The following is an 18,258-nucleotide window of genomic DNA, read 5'->3' on the forward strand; positions in this document are numbered from 1 at the left end:
GAACCTGAGGGAACTTCACCCAAATATCATCCCAAGTTGATTGAGCAGAGAAAATACCCGACTGAGAAAGAGAACATACCCAACAATTCTCTGAGTTTGGAGAAAGCAACACCTCAGACACCTTTGCACACCCCCCCTTTTACCTCCTCAGGCAGCACCATAGGGCAGCTCCAAGTCCCATTGACAATAAAATCCTCCACACTGGCTAAAAAAGGGTTCTAGGATCTACTAGGAGATAACATCAGCAATGAAAAAATCTCCAAGTCACCTTCCTTCCAAAACCGAATCTTCAACCCATCACCAATGAGTCAATGACCCATCTCGCATTCCTACTCATAACTGGTGACGCTTTTTTGTTTCCTAGTAAGAATGAAGAGTAACCCACTACATTTCTAAGATCACCATTAGACAGATCATAGAAAGAAAAAAAAAATCATGTGCTGAGGATCAATAAATCATGTGCTGATTGCTGAATAAAGTATTGAAGAGCAACCAAATCCCTCTAAAGTGTTGCATAGAATCAATAAATGATGTGCTGAACAGAGTATAGATATTAAATGACAATCAAAAAATTTCTTATTAGTGACCGGCCCAGCTTGGGCTTCATTGAGCTAACCAAAGCGATCGACCTTCATTGTACCATGTGTTTTTTTGCCTCTTGATTCTGCCTGTTGAATACAGCCACTAGTCAAAGTTCAGAGACTAATTCAATCAAATACTCTCATTTGTATTCTCATTTGTATCCGCATGCATCCCCATGTACATGGAATTTGATGCGTGGCCATGAAGCCTCTTTCTGCTATAGAGAACAGGCTGCTTTGTAGTAGCTCTAGTCGTGTTGTAGATCTTTCATTATGCCCAAAGAAGTTGGAATTGAAAGCAAAGACAGATACAACATGGGTTACAAAATTTCCAAAATGTTCAATTCAATCCACAGAACACTTTTGATGTATCCCTTAAATAAAGCAAGGTATGAAATTAAGGCTTTGTTGAAAATAAATAACCAATGTAATATTTCTTTCACTATTAAATATTAATCCTAATCATATTGACCAAAAGAAAAACTATATCTGGGTTTGCATTTAGGCTCTAATCCAGTATATGACAAAAGTAAATATGCATGGGCCAACAAATAAACTGCAGTTATGTAAATGTACGTTACCAAACAATATGCTTTGGTTGATAAAAGTACAACTGCGTTGCTTGTTGACATGTTCGTTGTCTATTTGTAGTAGTAAGGTGCGACAGCTGAAAGCATCTAAGTGGTAAGCCCACCCCAAGATAAGTGCTCTCCTATTCTGACTTCCCCAGAGCCTCCAGTAGCACAGCCGTGACAGCGAGGGGTTCTCTGCCCCTCGTTGTGTATTTGTAGTAGAGGTGCAGCTTGTCTTGTCCATGTGCAGGCAGGTTTCTGGTGCATACAAACCGCAATGTAGCTATCCCCTCCTCCAAATATCACATCAAGGTAGATGACCCTTCCAATAAAACCGAATGTACATGAACAATGTCATTGTGAATGCAGTACCTATCAATGGCAATATATCAACAACCGTGGATGTAAATAATGGGAAGAAAAAAATATGTGCAATTTTCTGTTTAAATCACAAACATAATGCAATGCCTGGCATAATATAAAAACAGATCAAGAAGCTAAAGCATGAGGTCTTAATGGATCTTGCCATGCAAGATGAACCAAAATGAAATAAAACCTTTATGCTAAAGGATTAATCCATACGTGAGGTTTTATTGAAGAACCTGGGCATGAATTGGAGCCCAAGTATATAGACTGGATTGAAACTAAAAATTGGATCTAGTAAGGTTTGTGAAAAAATCTATACCTTTGATTGACTTGAAAGCTACAACTAGGACTAATCTCCATAGGGATTGTGTTTTTGGGAAGGGCACTTGGCACTAGCCACTTGAGTAGCCAATTGAAGGAAGGTAAGCTCACGAAACAGCTTTGCACTGACTGGTACGTCTCTATTACTACAGTGCAAGCACTGACTGGTACGTCTCTTCGTCAGATTCAACTTCATTAAGGCAGCAACCTTCTTTCATGTAATGAATAGTTTTGTAAGCTCTGAATGCATTTGTTTGCGTTGTTTTCCATTTCTCTGTGGTTGGCCATCTTGTCTACCTCTCTATTACTACAGTGCAAGAATAGAAACAAGAAACAATGAGATTAACTTATTAGTACGTTCTAAAAAACTCACTATGGTAGGTGGAATACAAATATTTCGTATCTAAGCATTGTCTAGGAAACTGATTAACTTAACCACTTACATGTGTTAAAATTCTAATATTTTCTAGGATAGTTTTACTTTAGACCCCTACATTCATTCAGAGGCGTAAATAACACTAGAAATCATAGATTCTTTGTACTAACTACTAAGAGAACTTCTATGGTAAAAAAATATATAGAAGTAGAGATGAGCTGGATCTATCATGGTTTCCCTAAATTGAGATCTAGAATCTCCAATTCACCCAGTTTAAGCCATCAAACAAGCAGAGGTTTGCCGAATTCTAAGAAAATGTGAAGTTCTAAAAGAGCTTTATGTCAATATCTATCTCATTAGCTACAATATTTAATATGCTAGGTGCCAATAACAGAAGAAGTTCATTGAAGGCTACTTCAGTTCCGATGTCCTACCCCAAAGAACTGGAAAGAAATTAAAATTGAAATGAAAAGAAAATTATCACCACATACCAAGGGGTTGCTCTTGTAAGAATCACTGCCAAGCTTGTTCATGGAATCCCTCATGCAAGCAAGGTCAACCACTGCTGGTATACCAGTAAAATTCTAACCAACAAAATGTAGGACAAAGAATTGTAACAAATTAAAATTACTGTGCTGCTACTACTTCAAAAAACAAAACTACTATGTAATTAGCGCAATGCAAACAGCCTCTTGACATTCTCGACAGATTTTAAAGATTTGAATATGGAAGTGCATTTACTCAACTTATAGAGGCAGCAATTTATCTCAACTTATAGAGGCACAGTGCATTTACTCAAAATCATCAATGGATAATTCATATTTGTGAATTAGTGTCAAACCAAATACAAAAATGAAGAAGCATCAATAACTCAACACAATATGCCTAGGTAGAGCTCCTCACTATTTCTTAAGCCTGAACAGAGCTTCAAAATCTAATATCTTTAATCAATTGAAAGCTGAAAGCAGCAATTTTTTTTTATAATAGTAATCAAGAATTTTGTTACAGAGAGTCAGAGAAAGTGAAAGAGCAACACATAGTACAATAACAACGACGAAAAAGATCCTGTTTACAAAAATAGCCCATTTACAAAAAAGCAACACTCAATTGTAGGAACCTGTTAGAGACAATCCACATTATACCTGTTAGCTACTACTGTTGTTGAGCATGGAGATTATCACCAGCTAGACACAAGGACTTGATATTTGACAACAAAACCTCTTAGATGTAAAAATGAATATCAAGTATTCAAGGAAATTCTCCCCAATGATGAAAGCATAAAATGTTGAAGATAATATACTAGACTAATTTTCGACTGAAATAGCTTTCAAATACATGATCATGTCTAACCAAAAAGATAGACTTCCTTTAGGAAAATCCAATACCAGGCCCAAGTGATGAATATGCGTGAGAACCTTCAATTCCGTAAGAAGAAAAAAGCCTTGAAATCTCTATAATAATAGTTAAAAATAAGAAAGATAGTTCTTTCCAGCCAGTTCATGGCAAAGGAACTGATTGATCCAATCTTCCAAGCTATAACTCATATCCAGCCTAAGTATAGAGCCGGTGACTGAACTTGTATTTAACAAGGGAATATACATAATAATCACAGATTGTGCAGATATAAGCATGATCTTCTGAATCCAACAATGGGCTACATTCTCCATTAGAATATATCAAAAAAGTAGAATATGCGGCAGCATTCCAACCAGGATTGATACAGGAAAAGAGCATTTCCGATACTTTTGCAAGAGGGAGAAGAGCCAGGCCCAACTTGTTAGGGGCTGACTCCAGTAAAACTGTGGCCTTAACTTAGCTAGTCTTTATTTAACTTAAGTTGTTTATTTAAATAAGACTTCCCCTCACTTTGCGTGAGGAGGATCCCTTTTCTGATTATGTTTCTTCATGTTGCTTCACAATAGGAGTTACTTTCCTAGTCAGATTAGGATTAGTCTTTAGTTTTCTCTTTAAAAAGATTGTTTAAAGATTGTAATGGCCATTGGTTCAGACAAGATTAAAGATTAGTAAAAGTTTTGAGTTATTCCATGGAGCTGTGCGATTCAGTCATGGGTGGGAAACCTTGGTGAAAAGCTGATCCTGTTTGGTGGGAAGCCTTATCTATCTATCCTTCTTTCTTTGTTCTGTTTTATTCGCTGGCAAGGTACTGGTTTAATCCTCTTTTGGTTGATCTTGCTGGATAATAAATTCTCTGATTTGACTCAATAGCATCATATTTCAATCCATTAATGATCCTTTTAATTTGCTTTGTTGTTACACATTATTAAAACTCCCATTCAAAGTTTGTGGTCAACCTGTTTTCCCTCCTATTTCCTGTATGATCTCTTAAATCACCTGCAATTGATTTATTCATTGGATCAGGTTGAAACTTGGAGGCATTCAAGGCCTCCCCCTAAAGAGACCTTTGACCAGAGTTTAGTGGGGATTTGATTCTATCATAAATCTCCTAAGTTTCACTGTTTTGAGATTCAGATCTGAATATCCTTTAATTACTTTAAATTTGGCAATTAATTATGACCCATATTTTTGGAGATTGAATATCCCATTCCTGGACTTTGTGTTTTAGATTTTTTTTTTTTTAGTTACTTTCAATCTGTTCATTGAATCAATACTATCTTATGAAGACCATCTCCACTATTTATTTGTGATCAACTGTCAAAATTTGACCTTCATCTGAGAATGTTGAGTTTCATTGACTTTTTTAGTTGACCTTTTGACTTGAGAGCCTATCCAAGAGGTGTTTAGCCTGAACCTAGGGTCAATCCAACCTACCCCTCGCCAAAGATTGATCTACATGTTGCACTAAAACTCATGAACTAATGTTTCGAAAAAGTGTGCTACAGAAAATCCTACCACTTAAGTGAAAGAAGTCTAAGCAATGCCTGAGTAGTTATGTTTGGAATTAAAAACCAGAGAGCAGCTTGCTTGATTACTCAAATTCTAAAACTGACTGTACTCAAAATCTGCAACCTCTTCTGATTTCTTTTAAATAAAAATTAATCTTGTCGATGCAGGAAATTTTTTTAAAGAAAATTATCATTTTGGCACTAAAGGCCCTATATAGACCATCCAAATTTGACTAAGGCTGGACTAGCAATTGATTTCAATCCCTCATTTTGAAATAGTATATATGACACGATCTGGCTCCTTATCCATAACTCTGCAATTTCCTTTCCCGTTACATAGAGAAGGAGATGACACTTTTAATAAATAGTGTATGTTCCTGAGCTGCATCCCGGTTTGCAAGACGGGTGTTATCACAAACATGTGGCAGCTACAGTGTGGAATGCAACGTCAGCGTCTTTTCTGTTATAAAAAGCAAGAGATCAGGTTGGATTCACGTTGATTTGGTCTTTTTCCATGTAAATTCCAGTGGGCACGACAGAAGAAACAGGGAAAAAATATGCTCGAAGACAAATCAGGCTGTGAAATTTTAAGCAGCCTGACCTCTACATGTTCCCTCTGTGGAATGGTGTGAAATGAAGACCAAAAAGTGTGAAGTTTTTCAGAACATGAGAATGGCCTTTGAAGTTTGAACAGGAGAATCCCATTCCAACAGGCAACATATCACACAACTCATTGGAAAGGGAATCCATGATAATTTTTCCCGTTTATTCATCATGCAAACCAGCAAACAAAGATGAAGGAATGATCACGACTAAGACGATCAGACATAGAAATTGAATGATTTAATTCAAAAATAAAATGACCAACCGTTAATCCAATTCAAAAATGAAGTAGTTCCAAATCAAAGCAAATCTGATCCTTATTAGATAGCCACCCAATGTTGTTTAATAACCAGAACAAAATAATCCAATCGTATGAACTACAGATCGCCCATCAAGAAAATTGAAACAATAAAAAATGACAGCTAAAGCCCTACCAAACTTCCATTAACAAACCTCAGAGCATGAAGAAACCCTAATTTGATAACCAAAAACTTCAAATAGCTAAGAGATTAAATTGAAATGGTAAATAAGCAGAAATAGAGCATCCAATGAAGCATCAGATAGACTTACCTTATAGAGACACACTAACTAGATGAAAAACAATCGAAGGATTATGTGCATGTTCATAGTCGAGCACACCACGAGTGACGCGTCTTCGATCGTTGGAAAACTGACTCGTCGACGGATTCTTTCTTCTTCTTTTGTTTTTCAGTTTTGAGTTTTGGGTTTTGGGAGGATTCAGTGAGACTAGAGATAACTATGGCGGCTATTATGTAAGGAAACAACCGACGCCGGAAATAATCGATGGCGCAGTTACGGCCGACGATGTACATACCAATTAAAAAGGAAGAGTAGAAGATCTCTGAGAGAGAAAGAGGTTATCAAAGAAAAAAAAAAAACATGATTGTTGCAGGGAGGGAAAGTGGGTTCCGCAATCAGGAGGTCGGGGATGAAAGCGTAGAAAACAAAATACGGTTTAGGTTATTGGAATTGGGTATGGTATGGAAAGTTGAAACTAAAATACTTAATCCAACGATTCAGAATTAAATATTCCATTTGAAAGGATAGGATTACTCCCGACCATGGACTTCCTTATCTGCTCTGCCGACCAGAAAAACTTTTGCCTTATTTTATTGTTATTATTATTATTTTTAAACTTAGGGTGAGTGGCAGCAGCACTTAAGCGCTCAGAAATTAATAGCACTCCAATCACTATGAACCGTTGATCTAATTTCCAGAAATCCTAACCCTCCATTAATATTACCTATTCTTAGACTATTACCGGCTGTTACACATCTCCCTCTTTCCCCCCGCTATCTGCGGACTGCGGCTCCTCTCTCTGTGCCCCCCATCGCTGGTGCTGGGACCAAACCCCACACCCTGGGATCAAAATCGTCCACGACCTATGATACTGGCGGAGGTTGGCGGAGGGTGGTTTATCTGTTGACACGTGGCTCATACACGTGGACGGTGGATTGGAAGAAAACGGTTTGAAATCTTGATTTTCTTTACAACCCGGTTTAAGGAGGAAACCAAACCCTACTTCCTTCAAAACCCCATCCCAGCCCACTCCGTTGAAATTCTGATTTTCTTCTTCTGCTCCTGTTCGCGATGAGAGCCATCGTTGAAATTTCTGGTTTTCTTCTTCTGCTTGTGTTCGTGCTTGAGAGCCGCCTAATCGTCGGGAATCACAACGATTACGGCCATAGCAGCCACAAAGAGAGGTAGCAATAACGAAGCCAACGTCGATGGCAAGAAGCCGGCGACTTTCTCCAGCAAACTCAACAATCCTAACTCCTCTGCCTTGGAGAAGAAACCAAGCTTCTCGATGGAGGACACTGTGAGCCCTAATTCCTCTCCTCGGCCCTTCTCGTCCAGCTTCTTGAATACATCCACTTCCACTTCTTCGCTCGCCTCCACGAAGATCCCTGCTCCGTACCATTGCTTCTCCCAATTCCCATCGTATTTGTTCACCTTCATCGGAGAAAAAAAAACCAGAAATTCATTTTGAGCGATTTGGGGAAATTGTATAAATATATTTTTATATTTGATAGATTGAGCAGATACCTTTCAAGTTTCAACACAAGGTATTTGGTCCTCCTTGGATTTGACCAATACTACATATCTAACCAGTAAGGCAGCCCCAATAACGATTCGAAAATTCACTAGTGGCCAATCAAATGAGAAACTATGTTCTTGGATCAACTGCACTATTCCTGTAAGAATAGCATCCATTAAGGCTGATACAACACTCAAGGACATGGGTGCAGGAAAATCCACCATAGCTTGAGCCTGTATAACACATAAAGCTGGAGATTCATGGGGGACCAAACCAAAAGTATATTTGGAGCTAGCTACCTAGCATCAAAATTTGATGAATATATGATCGTAAAATATAATCGATTAAGCTAGTTACCTGTGAAATACAAGTACAGGACAAAATAAAAACTGCCCCAATGAGATACAAGCAACCAATGATCATGGCTTTATCTAGAGATCCAGGTACCACCAGTGCTTGTGAAGTCTCAGGACCATGAAAGAAGCTCATGGCTAAGGCCCCAGTGATTCAACGAAGCGTTCCCACAATCTTGGCTTTACTATAGAGACATTAGAGATTCACTTTCTCTAACTTAAAAGAAATTAAGAACAGTAACCATTGAAGAGTAATATTATTAGGCACTAAACCCAACCACTGGTACATTACTCCATTTTGACAGCAAGGTTGGGCATGAAAGAAGCCCATGGCTAAGGCCCCAGTGATTCAACCAAGTGTTCCCACAATCTTGGCTTTACTATAGAGACATTTGAGATTCACTTTCTCAAACTTAAAAGAAATTAAGAACAGTAACCATTGAAGAGTTATATCATTAGGCACTAAACCCAACCACCGGTACATTACTCCATTTTGACAGCAAGGTTGGGCATGAAAGAAGCTCATGGCTAAGGCCCCAGTGATGCAACCAAGTGTTCCCACAATCTTGGCTTTACTATAGAGACATTTGAGATTCACTTTCTCTAACTTAAAAAAATTAAGAACAGTAACCATTGAAGAGTTATATTAATGAGTCACTATACCCAACCACCAGTACATTACTCCATTTTGACAGCAAGGTTGGGCATGGCAGCAGCAACTACTAGAGAGGTCTTCTTAATCCCTAACAAACCAGATTGTCAGGCATAGTGTAAGTGAAGTACATTACTCCATTTTGAGCATAAAAAAATAGAGATACACTTGTTGGGAAAAATGCAATCTAGCAGCACCATACAATGAAGTATTTCAATCTAAACAAAAAAAAATTAGGGACAAGATACTAAAGAAAATCATTATGCAACACATGGATTCGAACCATCATACCCTGGGTAAAATCCCAAGTGTTCTTCCATTTTGGAGCTAAAGATTCACCTACAATCTGGTAAAGTTAGTTTTCAAGATACTAAATCCAAAGCAAATTAAAGATAAACATAGAAAAAAATAAAAAAAATAAAAAAATAAAACTGGTTCTATGCATAATAAATGTCCTTAATCAAAAGTCAAAATCAATATCCAAAATTAAACAACCAAAATCAATGATCAAAGATGATAAATATTGTCCTCAATCCCATTCATGGTATTGGTGCAAAATATCTGTTGCCGATGCTTGGGAAGAAAACTGAGAAAGAGCTTGATCGAATGTTCCCTGCACAATGAGTATAGATGAATAAATACCAAAAATCAAGAATTGGGGATAAACTTGATGACATCACAATGGTCAAATAACTACCTGTAGAACTTCTGTGAAACTCACTGGTATGTAAATTCAGCAGCTGACTAAGTACTTGGTCCTCTTTCTTTCCTTTTTTTCCCCTTGTTTTTCTACCCAACCCTTCTTCCTTCTACTACCTTTTTGAGCGAGAGGATTTTTTTGCTCAATACTAGTCCATTGTTTATACTAGAGACTTCATTAGGAACAAGATTTTTTCAAACATCAGACACATTGATAATTTCAAGTTGTTGACATAATTCTTTAATCCCATTCTTTACCAATGCGAATCCTTCAACTGAATTTGAAGCTTGTAATGCTATTTTTACAAGTTGAGGACAAAGATATTTGTATCGTTGTATACAGTCTAAATTCACATCTTCAACAACTTGTTTCACCTTATGATCTTCCACTACCATGCTTCTTGCTGCCCGTGTCCATCTCCGCAAAATATAAGTATCAGGGATACACTTAATATCAAAGACATCCAAAACTTTTAAGGAATGGCAACAAAGAATGCCAAATGTCTCATATTTCCTGCAACTACATTGAATAATCATGTCAACTGGGTTACAACAGACTTTGTACTCACATTCAGAACCGACAATACCAACCATATATTTATGAAAGGGAGTATCTTTATTCCGAAAATTTATTTTGCAAATACTAACCCAATTATACTGCTCCTGAAATCTCTCAAAAATGTAAGGAGTATAGACATCCCCAGCTTGTTTGATAACAAGTGACATCCTGACTATGTTCCTTGGAAGTTTGTCTCTTGAATCAAATTCAGTTTTTAATTCATTATCTCGTTTAGCATTCACAACCCTTTCGAAGTGTTTAAAAAATTAAACAACATCCAAAGTAGATTTTAGATATTCTTTCAAGTCACTATTAAAACTCTCACTAATCTGTGTACTCCGCATGCCTATTGTGAATGTATTTTTCATATAACACTTTGCCCATTTACATTTAAGTCCATATAAATGAAGCAACCATGAATTTTGTTCCAAGTTGTAGTCTCTAAGTAATTTATTCCAATAATACTCAAACTGTGATTTTTCCTCATACTCAAATATACACTTTTTCAAATATTTGAAAAAACCAGAGCCATCTTTCATCATATTACCCAGATGTTTAATGCCATTTTGCATTATGTGCCAAATACACAACCCATGTCGTGTCTCAGGCCACACCTCAAGCAATGCTTTTGCCATAGCGGCATCTTGGACTGTGAAGATAGTTATAGGTTTTTTCTGTTCAAATAACCAACTAAAAGATTCAGTTGTTTCATCATACAAAAGTGCAACCCCAAATATAATAACCCCTCTATGATGATTAAAACCGGCAAATATCCCAAATGGCCTATACTCTTTGTTAGTACAAAATGTCGTATCGAAATTAACAACATCACCAAACTGTGCATAGTCAATTCTCATTTTAGGATCAGCCCAAAAAATATTTGTGATTTGTTCATCACTATCCAACTGCATTGAGTATGTAAACGAAGGATTGTTCATACTTTGATTTTCAAAATATTTCAATAAACTCCCTGCTTCACCATAAGATGAGGAATGTTGTCTTTTAGTTCGTAGATAGTTCTTCTGATCTTGTATTACGTAGCCAAGATTCTCTGCCCCACCAGTTTGCCTACCCATTAACTCAAATGCGGCCTTTGGGTTGATCCCTGAATCATCTGCTAAATTGATTTTATATGAATATATCTCTGAAATCTTCCTCTGGGAACGCATAAAATGCATAGTACTAGATATATGAAGAGGGTGATTATGTTCTTCCACAAAAGCATGACATTCATATTTTCCATTTTCCATCAAGTATATCGCCATTCGTGCTGGACATTCTGTTCTTGTCTCAGCTTGTGGCTTTTTTGTCTGAATGTCTCGCTTATCTATTCTCTAAAAACCAGCTTTATTGCATACTAATCCCCGTGATGTTATAACTGACTTGTCTTTGTGTCTATTATGTGCAAAATCTCTTCTAATACTAAAACCCAATCTTCCTCCATAATTGTTGTAGAAGTCATAAGCTTCCAGCTCTGAATTAGTATCATGCCTACCCGAGGATTACTCTCAACATTCTCACTTAACTCAACGCCATATTTCAATAAATGAAGTAATTCGCTGATTTTTTAGGAAGTTGAAACAAGTTACAAGTTGATAAGTTTCAAGAACATCTAAGAATGACTCAATTGAAACAATGCCAATTGGGCAAAGTCTAGGGTTTTTTTTTTTCACTCTACAAAAGAAAACTTTTATTAAGAAGAGTGATGACCACAAGGAAAGAGAATTTGTTACAAGAAAAGAGGAATATCCATCAATCCACAACACACTAGAAAGCATTATCTTAACAGTATAAGGGGCTAGAATGTAAGCCTCATAGATAAGAGATCTAGGAATAAAAAGAAACAACGAGTAGACTGAAATTGATTAGAATAGAGAAAATATCACAAAGTAGTTATCACAAAGAGAATCTTTTACAAGGAAAGAGGGATATCCGTGAATCCATAAGCTTTGTGATTTCACAAAGCAGTTATAATATGCCTGAAATCTTAGTGCAAGTTTCATCGAACAAAACCCAAATATGCATTTCATCATCAGTTGTAGTTGTGAATCAGTACCATATTTGACAGTTGGCAGCATCTGCTGCAGATTTCCTAATTATTTATTTTTTACATCCAATAATGCATCACCACATCCAACAATCCCCCACCCCATCTCGGATCAAAATCCTCTGTTTTTCTCATCCCTGTTTTTCCTTGTTTTGCTACCTGCAGAACACGACACGTGGACAACAGAGGATCCAACGGTCAAGGTTGGGTGAGGATTATTACATCCGGTGCGTTGGCCTTAAAGTTGTCTACGTGTCGTGTTCTGCAGGTAGCAAAACAAGGAAAAACAGGGATGAGAAAAACAGAGGATTATTTTCCCCCCATCTCGGCGTCTCTCGCCGGCCCATCTCCCTCTTCTTCATCTTCATTGCCATCACAGATAGAGAATGGTTGGGGTTTTTCACTACTGGCTTTATCACCGGTGTCCCCGTTCCCTTCATGCCATTGTGGAATTACCCATCTCTGTCTAGATGAAGGAATTCCATCCCAGGGTAACAAATTCAATCCTCTGTCCTGATTATTCAATTTCAGTTCTCTAATTGGGGATCCAAATACATCCAGTGACTTCCTCCGCTTCTCTTCTTCTTCCTCCCCTTGATCTGCCATAGAGAAACGTAGCTTATCGAACTTCTCGCAGAGGATGTCTTCTTTGACCTGGTTCTGCTTGGCTCGAATTCCAACCAGATCAATGGGAGGGTTTTAGTGGGTTCCTTTGTGATCATCTCTTTCCCATAAAACCCTCCAAAATCGACATTGCTCTTTAAGTTTCTTGAATTCTTACTTTCTTCATCGATGCCGATGGATTTCTTATCAGAACAAGAACAATAATTGCAACCCAAATTGGCAAAAAAACTCTTAGCTTGCAACCTGTTTTGCTTAATTTATTTTGTTGTGTGTGTTTGGAATAACCCCGATTTACCCAATACCGTCTATAATGGTGCGGAAGCATCTCCTTCTTCGCAGACATTGGCTGCCGGGTTTGAGAGGTGCAGAGTAGATTTGAGGTATTTCGGTTGCAGAGTAGTAGGTTTGGTTTTGGTTCGGTTCCAAATGATGATATGGTAGATCATAACCGAATTGAAAAATGACTCGGTTCTGTATTTAGATATTCAGACCGATTCAATTTGACTTGGTTCGATTTTGGTTATAATCCGGTTATGATATGCAGTTTTAATTCGGTTATGAAAACGGTTTCACTTTTGAACCATGACTGTAATGGATCAAAGGCCATAATTGACTCAAGTTATTGGCCTTATAGCCATTGCTAACTCTAAAATTATCTTAGCTTGTAAATATGTGATGATAAATTGCAAATAACACTTACCACATAATAATAATAATAAAAAAAAAAGAGTTTGCAAAAAACACTCTTCAATGATAAGAGTAATTCGGTTCGGTTTCGGTTCCATCTGATAGTTGTAACACCTTAAATTGAAACCGAGCCGAACCAAATAGCATACTCACATATTCAAACCAAATTTAAACCAAATAAATTTGGTTTGGTTTGATCCGGTCTAATTCGATCAATCCGACTCAGTTTTGATTTCAATATTCGGTTTGGATTTGAAATTGGCACCCTTAAGTAGATCACTGTGACCTTCCCTCTATGACCATAACTTCTGGTAGTAGAGTAAATCATTGTAAAACAAATGAACGATTATGATTGCCTTTATAAAAAATCAACGGCTGAAAGAGATGTAGCTCTTATATATTCTCAGCGCCTAAGCACTGCGAACTTTTAGCCTTAAATTTAAATGGAAGCGTACATGTAACATGCAAAATAATCTGTTCCTTTCTCAGGTTTGCAGAAAGTTTTATTTATCCAGAGAAGGAAAGAATATGTTTTTCTGATGTAATGTGTACCCATGCTCTCTCTAACTAATTAATAATATTGGCTTTCACGTCCTAAAGATGGAGCTGAGGGTGCTGGCAGGTCCCTTCCCTCAAGAGCAAGACCTCCTCACTGATTCTGCCAAGCCATCTTAAATCCGGTTCTGGACTCGAACCCAAACCATCTCTGGGTGACCCACTTTAACCTCGTATCATTCACCTCACAGAACTTGTTGGCCCACCCTTTTGGCTCGACCGGCGTGACACCCAGCCCCGGGGTCCTATCCTTGGACTTGGGGTTCACCCCTTCTGTCCAATCCACCACGTAAGCTGAAACTCTCCTCCGAAACTTAGTCTTAAATTCCGGCCATGCTTGGTACTTGTAGTGATTCACCACAGCTCCATTCCTGCTCAACGATTTCCCTCTGTACCCTTCCTTCAATCGGAAATGGTGTATCACGTTCACCAGAGAAGCATCGACGGCGTCCAATAGCAACATTGATTTGTGTCTCTGCTCCTCGCTTCTTCGACAGGTGTAGCCCTGGGTGACTCCTTGAACCGGGTTGGAGCTCTGATTCGACGGCCCAAACTCAAGGCACCAGATACTAATTTGCCCGACCGGAAGAGACTCTCTTGACGTTGACGACATCGGCAAGAAGGATCTGAGCATGTTAGTTGATGGGTATGAGGAATTGAGCCATGATGGCGAGAATACGAACTCATCCACATCGATGTACATCATCCATGTGCATGAATCCTTGGCATGCATAGCACAGTGTGAGAAGCCAGCTTCCTGGGTCTTAGGCCATGGCCATAAGAAGGTAGTGATGTTGTGTGATTCACGACGGAGCTGTGAGACTACCTCCAGTAATCCATCGTCGCTCATGTTGTCGTACAAGAAGAACTTGTCTACGCCGAGCTTGGAATGGTAGAGCACCCACTCTTTCAGGAACTTGGCTACGTCATACACCATCGTACACGCGCACAATAGCGACTTCCCCTCTTGGGACGCAGGTCTGGGCAAGGGTGTGTAGTACGCCACGGACGGCACCACCACCTTCTTCTCTTCATTTCCTCGCTGGACCTGTAGTTGGAGGGAAATTGTAATCTTTTCTTCCTTCCCGCCTTGAAACAACCGAGCGAGGGCGTTTTCGTCCGGGTGGCGACATCGAAACACCTCTTGATAGGAGCTAGTGACGTCCGTTATGACGCCGTCTCCGAAGACGCAGCGGAGCTCCGACGGCGACCGGTTGACGCCTTGGCGATTGTTAACTCCCTTGGCGAACAAGATGACGTCATCTTCCGTCGATAACGATTCGTATACAAGGAAACCCCATCGTAACAACTCGGGCGGTCCCGACTCCGTCTCCGTCCAAGGCCAAAACTGCCTCCGCTTTGTAAGAATCGGTTGGAAGAAGGGGCGAATACGGCGGACGCTTCCGGGAAGAACGCACCTGAAGATTGTGGCGTTAGTTGAAGGTAAGATTCCAGAAGATTTGGCCGGAGAAGTGGCGTTGTTTTGGAAGAGGCAATAATAACGGCCGTCGTCAGCATCGGAAGATGAGTGATTTTCCTGTGAAAGGATCAGGAAAACTTCCCAATCAGGAAAAAGGATCGAGACGGTATGAGGATCGGCGACAGATGATGAGGATGATCTTGACGACGATGACGATGATAGGTGTTGGAAGGTGCGATGGATGTCATCTTCGGTAGCAGCGATGGTGAGGTAAAGATGAAGATTATGGTTCCCGAGGATCGTCGACGTTTGATAAATTTCTCTGCTGAAGAAGATATTGCGGGGGAGAAAGAATAGAAAAGAGGCAAAGAGAACGAAGGTAAACAAGAGAAATAGAAGCGGCTTATTGTTCTTCCGGCGCATGTTTGTGAGCGCGAGAGAGAGAGAGAGGGGTGGGGAATGTCGGGAAGTGGAAGAAAGAAAGATGTCCTTTTATGAGTTCGTAGATTATACCTTGTTTCTGTTGGCAGTATTCTTTTTTTTCTTACGCTGACATGGAAAGTAGGGCAGAAACCGGATCTAGCGAGGGCTCCATCTTCACTCTGTGGGTGTGAGAGAGAGGGAGAGAGAGAGAGCGAGAGCTGACGTTATCGGCGGCTTCGATTTGTTCATAAGCTTGTTTCGTGTTGATAACCGGAGGGTGGAGAAGTTGGGGTTGAGATTGGAACGAGACTTGGTTGCAGCCTGGATTGCAGTTAAGGACATGCAACCCTTAGTACCAGTCAAGGGAATAGAATCTTAGGGGTATGGGTGAAAAAATATACCCCTAAATGGGTACTTTCAAATTTGTCCCTGAGATTACATTCCTTTGGCTATTACCATGGGTTGCAGACCCTGGTAGAAATGAAATTTTCCCCTATGAGTAGACATGGGGCTGAGGAAAAAAGGGTCAAAACTCAAAATTGGGTCCACCAGAATCCGAAATGGATTTGGATCGCTTCTGCCCCATGCTGGAGAGGGACCAATGAGCATAGAGAGAGATACAAAGCCGGGCAGAAAAGAGAAATAAGGATTCAAATCCTCTATGTTGGAGGCTCAACATGCATTTAATGGCTGGAAAGACAATATTCTTTGATTGCCCAAGGGTCAATGAGGATTTCTTTTTTATTTGAAGAAAATAAATAGAAAATTATATAAAGTTGAGTTTGATCTAGATAGTTAGCATCCTTTATCAAGATTTTCCCAGTGATGGCCTTGTAAGATATAAGTTTGATCATACAGACTAATATGTTGGCAGCAATTTTTATATAAAAGGTGGGTTTGAACTAAAAACTCTCCACTTCAAATCAGAGAGGAATAGTGGCCCATGGCCACTTCACTTCAAAAAATTATTAGGGATCACCAGCGTTTCAAGAGATCCAAGAGAAAGAAAACCCTCGATGGTCCCTCTCAAGCACCTCAGGTCTGGAGAGGATCTTAAATTCTTAATCTACCAGAAATGGTGTAATGGTGCATAGTATATACTCTATATGTTACTTGAGTTTTATATACTCTATATGTTACTTGAGTTCCAATTTAGGAACGAACCATATATAAAAAGAAAGGCGAAGGTCAATGGATGATGGAATTATGGAAGGATTTAAAACATAACACTTAAAAAAGAGTTTCCGAAATGGAGAATCCATTGGAAACATTTGTTACCCAAACATATGACAATACATAAGTTCTCTAGGAAAAAATGATGAAAATAACCCCTCCTATCCACATTTCCAAATATGACAGGTCAATATCCACGTTTCCAAATATGACAGGTCCATATCGGTATTGGCCTTACCTTATATCAATGTTGTATAGGCGCAATTGTAATACCCTACTTCTTAAACCCGGTCTGATTACACGGTTGACCCGGTTTAACTATGCAGGACCTGAACTGGAGAGAGTTAGAGCGGGCTCCTTATGGACTATGATGGCAAGGGTGACCTTAAACACCGGCTGGCCCGACAAGTCCGAGCTAGTGCCAGAAGAGACGGGAGTACCCAAGCCGTGTACATGCACCTATCATAAGGCCATGTACGGATAAAGCAGGTATTGTAGTCATATATTAAGGTGTATACGTATATTACATCGTATGCCAAGGGTGGGGTTCGCACCGAGGCCCGAACTCTGTTAAAATTCCAAGTTTTGGGCCTCAGGTGGGCGGACAGGTGGGCGCACCCACCCACCTGAGTGACCCATCCATGTGAACTATTTAGTTATTTAAGAAGTATATATATAACATTTATGATTTTCTTTTCTTTTCATTTATGACACTCATACGTTGGCGAGGATAGTAAAGAGGAGAGAGAAAAGAAAGGGAAGAAGAAGGGAAGAGAAGGAAGAGGAAGAAGAGAAGGATTTCAGCGACGCCGAAGCTTGATCTTCCCATTCCGGCGCCGGAAGAGTGATCTTCAACACTAGATCTACATTTAGAGGTAAGCAAAGTTGGGTTCCTTAAACATTCACCATACCCAAGTAAAACCCTTAATTCGAGTAGGGTTTCTTGAGATCTTATAAATCCCCTTTGAAATGATGAATCTAAGGTTTAATAGATGATTTATGTATTGATCTTGAAGGATTTGAAGAGGTATTGACAAGGTTGGAGAAGCATTGTGGGTTTGAAGTGATTTTGAGGGTTTGAAGGTATTCTTGAGCAAAGAAGGTAAGATGGTTTTCCATCACTTGAATCTAACCTAGATCTAGGTTAGAACCATCCTATAAGACATTGAAAGTGTGAAGAATGGGTTGGGAAAAGCCCTATTTGAATCCCCAAAGAATGGAGGAAGTTGGGAAGAAACAACAGTTTTCCAGCCAAGACCAGCGGGCAAGACCGGTGGGCCATCTGGCCCGCCTGTGGGCACTCGCTTGAGAGGGTAGGGCCTTC

The 18,258-nt window shown here is 39.2% G+C and overlaps 3 protein-coding genes and 1 long non-coding RNA gene across 4 annotated transcripts; all 4 read right to left on the reverse strand.

Moving 5' to 3' along the window:
- Positions 1–597: 597 nt before the first annotated feature.
- LOC122085103 lies at positions 598–6,645 on the reverse strand. Its single transcript, XR_006142012.1, has 3 exons — positions 6,254–6,645; positions 1,839–2,147; positions 598–1,525 (listed from the first exon to the last, which is right to left on the reverse strand). It is a non-coding gene; the product is annotated as an uncharacterized LOC122085103 (long non-coding RNA).
- A 456-nt stretch (positions 6,646–7,101) lies between these two features.
- On the reverse strand, positions 7,102–11,270 carry LOC122084844. The gene is made up of 8 exons (XM_042653269.1): positions 10,420–11,270; positions 10,105–10,251; positions 9,705–9,966; positions 8,848–8,934; positions 8,450–8,702; positions 8,117–8,173; positions 7,751–7,992; positions 7,102–7,657 (listed from the first exon to the last, which is right to left on the reverse strand). The coding sequence occupies exons 1-7, from the start codon at positions 11,268–11,270 to the stop codon at positions 7,754–7,756; spliced, it is 1,896 nt and encodes a 631-aa protein (XP_042509203.1). The 3' UTR covers positions 7,102–7,657; positions 7,751–7,753.
- On the reverse strand, positions 7,358–7,663 carry LOC122084843. Its single transcript, XM_042653268.1, has one exon. It carries the CDS (start codon positions 7,661–7,663, stop codon positions 7,358–7,360), a length of 306 nt encoding a protein of 101 aa, XP_042509202.1.
- A 2,491-nt stretch (positions 11,271–13,761) lies between the features above and the next one.
- Positions 13,762–16,109, reverse strand: LOC122083912 (glycosyltransferase family 92 protein RCOM_0530710-like). Its single transcript, XM_042651848.1, has one exon. It carries the CDS (start codon positions 15,759–15,761, stop codon positions 14,013–14,015), a length of 1,749 nt encoding a protein of 582 aa, XP_042507782.1. The 5' UTR covers positions 15,762–16,109; the 3' UTR covers positions 13,762–14,012.
- Positions 16,110–18,258: the final 2,149 nt, after the last annotated feature.

Source organism: Macadamia integrifolia, chromosome 7 (assembly GCF_013358625.1).
Source record: "Macadamia integrifolia cultivar HAES 741 chromosome 7, SCU_Mint_v3, whole genome shotgun sequence".
Lineage (NCBI taxonomy): Eukaryota > Viridiplantae > Streptophyta > Magnoliopsida > Proteales > Proteaceae > Macadamia > Macadamia integrifolia.